General features: G+C 39.9%; 1 protein-coding gene across 1 annotated transcript; it reads right to left on the minus strand.

Annotated features, from left to right (window-relative positions):
• Nucleotides 1–2,605: 2,605 nt before the first annotated feature.
• Nucleotides 2,606–3,574, minus strand: LOC310830730 (olfactory receptor 6X1-like; the record flags this gene model as incomplete). Its single annotated transcript, XM_083710558.1, has 1 exon — nt 2,606–3,574. The coding sequence occupies one exon, from the start codon at nt 3,572–3,574 to the stop codon at nt 2,606–2,608; it is 969 nt and encodes a 322-aa protein (XP_083566684.1).
• Nucleotides 3,575–11,504: the final 7,930 nt, after the last annotated feature.

Below are 11,504 nucleotides of genomic sequence, written 5' to 3' on the forward strand. Positions count from 1 at the left end.
AAGGAGGGAGCCAGTCTAGTTTCTATAAGGGGGGGGGGTCAGAGTCTGAGGGCAGCCACTAAGAAGGTCCTTTCCTTCATCCTTTACAAATGTGTCTGTGAAGGTGGTTGGACTGAAAGAAGGGCTCCCCTCCCCCCAAAAAAACACAGCATTTCAAACCACACTATGCAAGAATCTGGAATTCTTGAACCCATGGGAGCCAACTCCTAGGGGCTGAGGTTCCTTCGCCCTCCCCCAATAAAATACTTGAGGGGGCCCTCCCCCACCAAGTTGATGGGCATTGACATTCAAATGGTGTGTGTCTGCTGCATCTTGTGAACGATTATGTGGGGCAGGGCTTACCCCCCCATATTTTATTCAAATTGGCCCCCCTGTATGAATCTGATTATGTGGTAATTTGAACAGTAGATATTTAATAGTTGGGAAAATATAAAAATACAACCAACCCCTCATAATAATTATAATTTATTTATGTATTAAAACAGTATTATTATTTTATACTAGAGCGTATTGTGGTTAAAGATCAGACAACATATGTGTGTTTGTGTGTGTGTTTGTGTGTGTGTTTGTGTGTTCTTTATAGCTAAAATTCTTTTGGCTTTTTCTGAGGAGAAAATAAGGAGGTCAGAAACAACCAGAGAAATAGTTATACAAAGCGATTGAGTTGGGGGGGGGGAGAAGAGAAGAGGAGAGGGTCATCCTGCAAGGTTTAAGGTTATAATCTGCATTTGGTATGTATGTGTTTGTATTTTTGTATTCATTTGTACTCTATTATGAAACTCAATAAAAATAATTAAACAACAGCTGAAGCAATTTGAATTGATTCCCACAACTAATTGTTAAACAGTTTCATCAGAATGGGAGTTACATGCTCAGATCTTCTTTCCCTGGTGTTTTCTGCTGCTCCAGAGAAGCGGACACGGAGCAATGGATCCAAACTACAAGAAAGAAGATTCCACCAAAACATTAGGAAGAACTTCCTGACAGTAAGAGCTGTTCGACAGTGGAATTTGCTGCCAAGGAGTGTGGTGGAGTCTTCTTCTTTGGAGGTCTTTAAGCAGAGGCTTGACAACCATATGTCAGGAGTGCTCTGATGGTGTTTTCTGCTTGGTAGGGGGTTGGACTCGATGGCCCTTGTGGTCTCTTCCAACTCTATGATTTTATGATTCTATGAACCTGCCCACTGAATTCTGCAATAGCTGTGGCTTCTGAACAATATTGAAAGACAGCCCAACAACAGTAATGTAATGTTACTATGCTACCAGAGCATAGACCATTGAAGGTAGCCTGTCTGAAAATATTAGAGGGCTACTAGTTTTCATGTCTTAGATGGTGGGCTTCCCAAAAGCACCTGGCTGGATAGCATGGGCTACAAGATGCTAAACTTAATGGACCTGTGCTGTGGTCCAACCAGTCTTTTCCTATACTTTAAATAATGATTTTTGGAAGTAGGATTGCAAAAGACCTTTATCTTGTGAGAGTCAACAATAGTTGTCTATGTGGGTCAATGAATGATAATATAGATTCATATGAAAGGCCCTAGGTGTCAAAATATATTTAAAGCATATGACAAAATGTATTAAGGCAGAAATCAAGGCAGAAATCCTAAAAAGAAAAATACTAAGATCTAAATGCTATAGAAGTGGTTAAGGAGAAAGACAAAGTACACTAGAACCAGCATTATAAATATTAGGTTTTAAGTATGATGTTCTTCCTTGAGAAACACCAGCTTATTTCTGGAGAGAGATGTTCTAAGGCCGCTGCTTCCTGTAGTAAAATTAATTTATTTCTCTAGTCCTTCTCTTAATTATGATATCTGTTAGCAGCTCATTTTGTACACTTGCTTTTATTGTGGAACGGTCACACATTGTCGCAGTTTAACTCCAGAACCAATAGCATAAACAGCATCAATAGCAGCAGAAAAATAAAATTGGATCAATCTCAGAGACTGAGAGTCTTCAAGGGTAATTTGATACTAATGAAAGTATTCAAAAGACCTTACAGGATTTAAATGAGACAGCTTTCTCTTTAAGCTATGAATCTCCATCCCTGAAACTATACCAATCAAAAGTCTGAACTGATCTTGAACACTAATACTAGAAGTAATTAAATTGTCAGAAATAAACCAAATAATCGCTTGTACATAGAACCACAGTGAAATAATAGCAAGCGACATAAGATTCTGTTCCTCTTCTTTCTTCATGAAAAATAGAGAGAAGGACCAACAAGCAGCAGTATCTGCTTTGAGTTGATTTGTATATTTTTAAGAATGAAAGAGCCCGATGGAATCATGTAACAGAGTTCTTTGAATTCCATCCCATAGCTTCTGGAAACAAATTATAAACAACTATTTTTACAACTTTAGAAAGAAGGAGAGTATGGGTGGTATTCAACTGACTACTACTCAAAGTAGACCCATTGACATTAATGGACATGACTGCTAGGTCCATTAATTTAAATGTGCCTACACTGAGCAAATGTTATTTGCACCAACAGAGAGAACCTGAATTATATCTACCAAATGAGCACCCTAAGTATTACCACATTTTCCCTTCTGTTTTTTTTAAAAAAGTTCTAAGAAATAGCTGACAATATACCCCTGATCTCAGTGACACTCCAAAGTCTTCTGATTATGCTCATTAAAGAATTTGCTGAATGTGTTTTGCAAGGAACACTGCTTGAGCAATCTCATGACCACAGAGGAAGGAAGCTGGCAAATTCTGCCCATTGCTTTTTTCGCAGCAGTTTTGAAGTCATTGTTTCGTATTGTGAAGATGAAAGGGCTTAGGGTTGGCAAAACAACACAGATCACCATGAATATGACTTTGTTGATTCGGGTGTCACCTTGGGTCGAAGGCCTCAGGTACATGAAAAACGTTGCCCCATAGAAGATGCCCACAATAGTGAGGTGAGAGGAACAAGTGGAAAATGCCTTGGACCGCCCAGTGACAGATGGAATCTGAAGAATGGTCTTTAGAATGCATGCATAAGAGCCCACTGAGAAGAAAAATGAGCCACACATAATAATGACACTATAAAACAAACTCGCAAGCTCCCACACTGTTGTATCAGCACAAGCCAATTTCAAAACAGGTCCAATATCGCAAAAGAAGTGATCGATGACATTACCACAAAATGGGTAAGTAGTCCACACAACTATCAGTTGAAAAAATATAACTGTAAACCCTACAACCCAAGCCATCAATGATAGGTGGAAGGAGAGTGTGTTAGTCATCTTGATATTGTACTTAAAAGGTCGGCAGATGGCTGTGTAGCGGTCAAAGGACATGACGGTGAGGTTAATGAACTGAATGGCTCCCATCGAGAAGACCATAAAAGTCTGAGTCATGCAACACATGTAGCAAATGGTGCTTTGGTCCAAGACCATGTTGGTTAGCATCTTCGGTATCACAGTTGTGCTACTGCAGAGCTCAGCCAAGGAAAAATTGCTGAGGAAGAAATACATAGGTGTATGGAGCTTGGGTTCTATGAAGACCACGGTAATGATGAGGCAGTTGCCTGAAATGGAGAGAAGGTACATCAGAAGGACAATGCCAACAAAGGGCATCCTCATGTCATGGAGTTCAGGGAATCCCAGAAGAATGAATTCAGTGATTGATGTAACATTTCCTTCTTCCATTTCCTTCCTTCCTTTAAAAGAACAATAAATTTAATAAAAACTGCTCATCACCACACCAGCAAACATATCTATAACAATATGTGGATTGGATTGGATTGGATATAACAATATGTTTTGGTTAACCCATGGCTGACTATACAAATAGGTGCTACATTCAGTTACACTGTATGAATATTGTTCCTTTTATGCATAGGAACAGGGTTTGTTTGTTTTTTTAAAAAATATTATTTAACTTTATTGAATTGCAAGAACAAAAACCAAACAATATCGCAAGAAAAAAAGAAAAATAACAAATTACACAAAAGAAAAAGAAAAAAAAGCACACACCAAAAAATACATAAAAATATGGACTTCCCTCCACCCATGTTTGACCTCCTTCCCTTAATCTTCTTTTATTCGTTGTGTTATTAGCATTACTTTGTTTTTGTTCCACTTCCATCCATTTCCTCAATATTTCTACCCTGTAAACTTTATTCATTGCATATTGATATATTTATCCCAGAACAATGTTTTCCCCCCCATGTACTTGAATAGGAGCAGTTTAAATGAAACTCAGTTGGGACTGTGTCTTCTGCTGCATTGGGAGGACACCCTTCCCCCCCCATTAGGAAAAATGGGGCAGTGCCCTACCAACCTCAGTCTGCCCTCTGCAATCCCCCCCTCATGCTGTCTTACTTACATCCAGTCCAGAGGGTGGCACTACTTGTCAAATTTCTCCTCATTTGTCTCAGAGTCACTCTTATAAAAACTCAGCACAGACCAGGATGAGGACGAAACTAGAATTAGTTAGATGCGGCTCCACCTAGTGTCGGTCTTCCTGTCTTATGTCCTATGGAATCCAGTGAGTACTGTTTTCCCATTAACTTGTAAAGGCAAATTCAAGAACAAGGGGGACAGCATCATGTTCCACATATTCTTTTCTTCTGCAAGCATTTGCCCAAATCTAGATGAGAATACACGCACATGTACGCGCACAAACACAAATACATTGATGTGAATGTTAAAAGAAGAAGCAGCATGATGACAAATGAGTGTGTCACTGTAATAGTCCTAATGTAAAACATCATTCTTATGAATTCTCCTGCTCCCATCTCTACTTGTGAACTTTTCATCAATGCCACATGGGATTGCAAGAAAAAAGTCATCCAAGATTTTAATAGTTTCCCCCATGCTAATTAAGAACACTAATTAAAGAGTCAGAAAGTTTTTTTAAAAGAAACAAGGGCAACTCATCAAGCAGCAAGAATGCTTTGTTATGTTTTTATGCATAAAATGAAAATGAAGCAGAGATTATATGTTCAAGGATTGCTGGTTGTCCCCTGAGATGGAGAGCCTCAGTTGACATCACCATGAGACCAAGTCCTTAGTGTCATTGGCCCAGTCCTATGGAATGTTCTTGCAGTAGAGCTTCAGCAAGCAACTTCTATTTTAATTGTTAGAAACATTTTTATTTTATTTTATTTCATTTATTTTATTTTATTATTTATTTTATTTTATTTTACTATTTTATTTTATTTTATTTTATTTTATTTTATTTTATTTTATTTTAGTTTAGTTTAGTTTAGTTTAGTTTAGTTTAGTTTATTTTGCTGTCAGGTTTACACAAATGATTTAGAAATACTAGCATTAGAAATTATTCACTCCACTGTTACAAAGCATTGTCAAACATAAACCCACTCATCAATTTTATGTTGGATTGCAGTGAAATCATCAAAAGTGACAGAAGAGCTAGTTCCTTTTCTGTCCTCATGGGGAAAAAACCCCAGAAAGATTAACAGACTGCAGTTTCAGCTTTGCCATGAGCTGTTAGTATAGGTATTTAATAACATAACATAAGATCAATCAGGCCAAGAAAACATCCCTGGTTACAAAAATGCTAATTAAGAGACTTCCTGAGGTTGTAGAAAAGTTTTTTTTTTAAGTACTACAAATTTTATCTGAGATTGCCCACACCAATTAATAATGCTAATTAATCTTTCAGAATGTCCCCCAAACACTGAGAAAAGTCAGCTCCTTACAGAAGAGGCAACCAAGCCAGGTATAAGGTAAAAGGTAAAGGACCCCTGGACGGTTAAGTCCAGTCAAAGGCAACTATGAGGTTGTGGCTTGCTTTTCAGGCTGAAGAAGCCAGCATTTGCCCACAGACAGCTTTCCAGGTCATGTGGCCAGCTTGACTAAACTGCTTCTGATGCAATGGGAAACCAGAGCACATGGAAGTACCGTTTACCTTCCTGCCGCAGTGGTAACTACTTATTTACTTGCACTGGCCTGCTTTCGAACTGCGAGGTTGGCACGAGCTGGGATTGAGCAACAGGAGCCCACCCCGTCACATGGATTCGAACCGCTGACCTTCCAATTGGCAAGCCCAAGAGGCTCAGTGGTTTAGACTGCAGTGCCACCCATATCCCCAAGCCAGGAGAATACACTGAGGAAAGGGAGATGGGATACAAGATTTCCCATCCATGCAATGAACTCAAGACGCAAAGATTTGGATTGGGCTCCCTCTTCTGTTCAAGAGTTTGCTAAAGGCCAGTAGTCTGACAGGTGCAGACCAAAACACAAAACAGAACAGTGTCTGTTCTGCTAGGTGGATCAAGTGATTACCCACACAAAGATAAGGGCAGCATTGTGACTTTTTGATTGCATGAATCTGGGCTTTTGCCCAGGTCCAGGATCCTTTTCGAATGCATGTGCACCCACCAGATCAGTGGTGTGAGATTCTAGCCTTAGCACCTGACCAGCAGATGGAGTGATGGCATATAGCAATTTCTGGTTTCTGTATGGTTCCATTTCACTGTGGGCGCTGCAGTAATAGAGACGACTGTCTTCAACCACAAGCTTCCTTATCTCTAAGTAAACGGTGTTCAGTGCGTTATTCCGGGAGATGGTAAATCTTCCCCTCAGAGGCTGGTGCATACCTGTTGCTTTGCCATCTGGACTGATCTCTCCAATCCACTGAATTCCCTGGTCCCCCATTTTCCGACTCCATTGCATCCAGTACTGATCCAAAGAGGAGGAACTTTTGCAAGTCAGAGTCAAGGTCTCTTCTGGGCGTTTGATTTCTGAAACAGGCTGGATCAGGGAAATCTGGGACTGGGTAGCTGGAATCAGAAGGGTGGAAGCAATTTTTGATCATCAGACTGGCATCAAATATGTGCACATAGAATTTACATCTTTAATTGAGTCTCTTGCCCAGCGATTATGTCTGAATCATTGTCAAATCGTAGAAGGCCATTGTGCTCAAAGTCTGGTTTGAGCTTCCCAACACTTTATCTGATGGACTGCCAATATCTTGATGGCTGGAATATGACTGCATTTTACATTTCCACAAATAAAGGAACAGAATGGTGGAGAGAGGAAAGAAAGTTTCTGGTGTTTGGGTAGAAAGGGACAGACAAGCATAAGAAGGCTACTCTGAATAACACCAAGGCAACCAAGTTATACACCTCATTTCCCAAAAAGAAATGTGCCATGCTGTTTCTGCCATCTCTGTATTCTATTTGGTGTATAGAAATACTCACCAAACAACAAGCTTATGAATATAGAGGATGTTAATAAAGTCTGCATGATGATGTGTTTATGGGCATAAGCAATTGATGAAAGCTATGTATTGGAGGGAACGATGTGCCAGAAGGTATTTGAGCAGGGGGAAAGTACACTAGAGGAAGTATCATTTGCATGGGGATGCCTACAAGAAGATTCAGTTCACTGTTTCATATGCAGTTGTGTAGAGAATGGAAGACCAGTGAAAAATAAGAACCCAGCAGCAGATACGGATGGGCAAATCTATCATTTTAAGTTTCTCATTTGCCCGATCCAAAGTCCAATTCTCTACATTTCAACATCAGTTAGCAGGGTTGGTTGTTTTGGTGAAATTTCATCAGCATTTTAGTGCAAATTTCTCCTAAAATGCAATTTTGCCTAATCTTCATATCTTTGCAACACAGTTTTCTGTGCTAGTTACAGATAGGTAGCCGTGTTGGTCTGCCATAGTCAAAACAAAAAAATCCTTCCAGTAGCACCTTAAAGACCAACTAAGTTAGTTCTAGGTATGAGCTTCCATGTGCAAGCACACTTCTTCAGATACACTGAAACAGAAGTCACCAGACCCTTCTATATAGTGAGAAGGTGGGGAGGGGTATTACTCAGAAGGGTGGTGGGAATGGGTGATTGGCAGATAGCTGTGATGAGCCTGGTTTCTGTATGGTTGTTTTGGTGAAATTTCATCAGCATTTTAGTGCAAATTTCTCCTAAAATGCAATTTTGCCTAATCTTCATATCTTTGCAACACAGTTTTCTGTGCTAGTTACAGATAGGTAGCCGTGTTGGTCTGCCATAGTCAAAACAAAAAAATCCTTCCAGTAGCACCTTAAAGACCAACTAAGTTAGTTCTAGGTATGAGCTTCCATGTGCAAGCACACTTCTTCAGATACACTGAAACAGAAGTCACCAGACCCTTCTATATAGTGAGAAGGTGGGGAGGGGTATTACTCAGAAGGGTGGTGGGAATGGGTGACTGGCAGATAGCTGTGATGAGCCTGGTTTCTGTATGGTTGTTTTGGTGAAATTTCATCAGCATTTTAGTGCAAATTTCTCCTAAAATGCAATTTTGCCTAATCTTCATATCTTTGCAACACAGTTTTCTGTGCTGGGGACGCAGGTGGCGCTGTGGGTTAAAGCCTCAGCGCCTAGGACTTGCCGATCGAAAGGTCGGCGGTTCGAATCCCTGCGGCAGGGTGCGCTCCCGCTGCTCGGTCCCAGCGCCTGCCAACCTAGCAGTTCGAAAGCACCTCCGGGTGCAAGTAGATAAATAGGGACCGCTTACCAGCGGGAAGGTAAACGGCGTTTCCATGTGCAGCTCTGGCTCGCCAGATGCAGCTTTGTCACGCTGGCCACGTGACCCGGAAGTGTCTCCGGACAGCGCTGGCCCCTGGCCTCTTAAGTGAGATGGGCGCACAACCCCAGAGTCTGTCAAGACTGGCCCGTACGGGCAGGGGTACCTTTACCTTTACCTTTACTTTCTGTGCTAGTTACAGATAGGTAGTTTTCTGTGCTATCATGCATTGGTTTTAACTAATATGTGCATTTCTGTGCATATTATGCATGTATGTGTAGTTTAAAAGCTTTTGTACCCTGCTCTTTAGGCAAAATGTTACCCGGAGCAGCTTCCATACAATCAATTACTAGAGGAGAACTGCATTTCAAAATTCAAAGGCTAGTTGTTTTAATTCAACTATTGTTTCAGAAAGTGTGAATTAGGTAGTTCTACACTGTGTGATGATTTCCACTGTAGGGAGCTCAAAGCACACCATGGACACAATTTCTACCTGGAAAGCATGAAAAACAGCTAAGAGCAAAAGAACACTGTTTGTTTGTTTTAATTTTCTGTATGTGGTTGCACAAGTAACTTAATGGAAAATAAGAGCTTTGTTTTTTAAACATCAAATAATTTTAAAATATGCTTACTAAGCATTCCACACATATAGATACCTAGCCAAATCAACAAAGTGGAAACATAGACAAGACGTCCTTTGTGTTGCTTGGAGTCTGGGGACCTCTAATGACTATGGGAGGAAGTTGTAGAACTCATAACACAACAATGCATGGATGGGGAATCTGGGGTCTTCCAGATGACTTTAGACTCAAACTCCCATCGGCCACAACCAATAGGTCAGGAACGATGGGGGTTATAGACCAGCACATCTGGAGGGTCACAGATTCCCCACCCAGGCAACAATGATTGGTTCTTAATCCGAATCTTGACTTTTCCGCACACTCAAGAAACTAATCTACATTGATCAGTTAAAATGTTATCAGTTTGTTATAAAAGTGTGACACCAGAGGGTGGTGTAGAGCAGTCAATGGAAAATTGCACATAACTATTTTTGAGCATTTTTACAGCTCTGCGTAGATGATGATGGGAAAAAAAATATTAATATCCCACCCTCCCTGGCTAGAACTGGGCTCAGGGCAGCTAACATCAAAATATATAATACATTAAGACATAAAATTCAGCAATTGACTGAAATACAGCTTAAAATCGAATTAATATCAAAATAAGATTAGATGGCTGCCCACAAATTATAACTATAACTATAGGGGTTGGGAACCTAAGTACTCCCCAGGCTCAGCTATTTGTATGAGCCAGTGAGAAAAGTTAGAGAGGCCACTTATATGCAGGGCCTTGTAAAAGATCCAGCCAAGATCCAATTGGAGGTCCAAAAGGAATCTTCCTGCATCACCTTCTAATACAGATCAGCAACACTCTGGATTAGTATATTTTATTTTTGTGCCAAATATGAATTGTGTTAAATCTCCCATCAGAGTGCCTAGTAGGCATCTTTTACCATGCATGACCTTGTTGGTTGTAGAGCAGGGAGTATGTATGTGTATATGTGCATACAGTGAAGATGTGCTCCATCCTTATAGTACACATGTGCTGTAGACCTTGACTGTGTTTATGCTTTGTATTTCTTTGATTTCTGCACCAACAGCTTAGCAGGTTTTTTTGCTTTGGTTTGCTTTCTCTGCCACTGAGTTTCCCCCAGAGGGTTTTTGACTGTCTGTGCATGTAGTCTTGCCCCGTGTGCCCCTTGCACAGTAATATACAGCTGTGTCTTCAGCTTTCAAATTGTTCAGCTGCAGATATGAAGTGCTGATGGAGATGTCCACACTGATGGTAACTCGACCTCCGAGAGACTCAGGATAGAATGTTTTGAAGTTATCCATCTGTGTAGTACTGACCCACTCCAGTCCTTTTTCAGGGGCCTGTCTGACCCAAGAAATTGAGTACCTGGTAAATCTATATCCAGATGCCCTACAGGTGAGTTTCATTGATTCTCCAGGGCTTTTAATTTCATTAGCAGTTTGAAAAAAATTGGATTTGAGACTGGACATCTGTGGATAAAAAAGAGAGAGATTATAATTCATTCATATACTCTGCTGTCTGTGAGAATAATGTACTGACTGTTTCTTCCCATTCTGCCAGACGTGTCTTTTTTAAAAAAAATTATTGTCTAAATTTAATAGAAGCTAGTAAACTGGTGCTCCTTTTTCCTTCAGTCACTTTTGAGACTGACCAAACATGTGCAGTATACATTTCATAAATAAATAAATAAATAAATAAATAAATAAATAAATAAATAAATGCAATATTTTTGCTGTAGCATTATCCAACCAAACAATCATTGTTTTTCCAGTATAAATAATAGTGTGGTAGATAAATGCTTCCATGTATTTATCTAGCTTGACAACTGCCATGACCAAAAAGACCAGCAACATTTTGGTGTATATTTTGACCTAGGGCTCAAGCAGCAGGGAATTGAGGTTCCTCGTGTCCAATATAATATCTGTCATGTCTCTCTTCATTGTCTTCTTCGTTATGTATCACAACATTTTCAGAATCTTTGACTGACAAACCAAAAATATAATTTAGGACAGATCTTTCACTGGCCATCTCCCTTACCTGCTAATGTTGCTGCCCAGAAAAGAAGACACAGTGTAAAACTCATGGTTTCTGTTTTCGAAGGCAAGAGGATGATGCCAACCTGCTGGCCCAAAGCATTGCTTTAAAGGTTTCTAGGAAAGGAAACATAGATTTCTAATTTGCATATGGACATTACAGTGGCTTTAAAAAACAGCTTTCTGAGACGTTGTCTCTGAGCAATTGTATGTCCCATCTCTCCCCTGTGGAAGCTGGTATCTTTTGTTCTACATACTGTAATTTTTTGTTTCTATAATGATGGTTCTTGATTTTACAATTTTGTATGTTTTTAATCTTGAAGTCATGTAGAGACTTCCCTGCCTTGGGTGAACAGCACATTTCATGAATTTAGCAATAATCAAACAATAATCATTTTGAGAG

This window comes from Podarcis gaigeae (genome assembly GCF_964106915.1).
Source record: "Podarcis gaigeae genome assembly, chromosome: 13".
In the NCBI taxonomy this organism is placed as follows: domain Eukaryota; kingdom Metazoa; phylum Chordata; class Lepidosauria; order Squamata; family Lacertidae; genus Podarcis; species Podarcis gaigeae.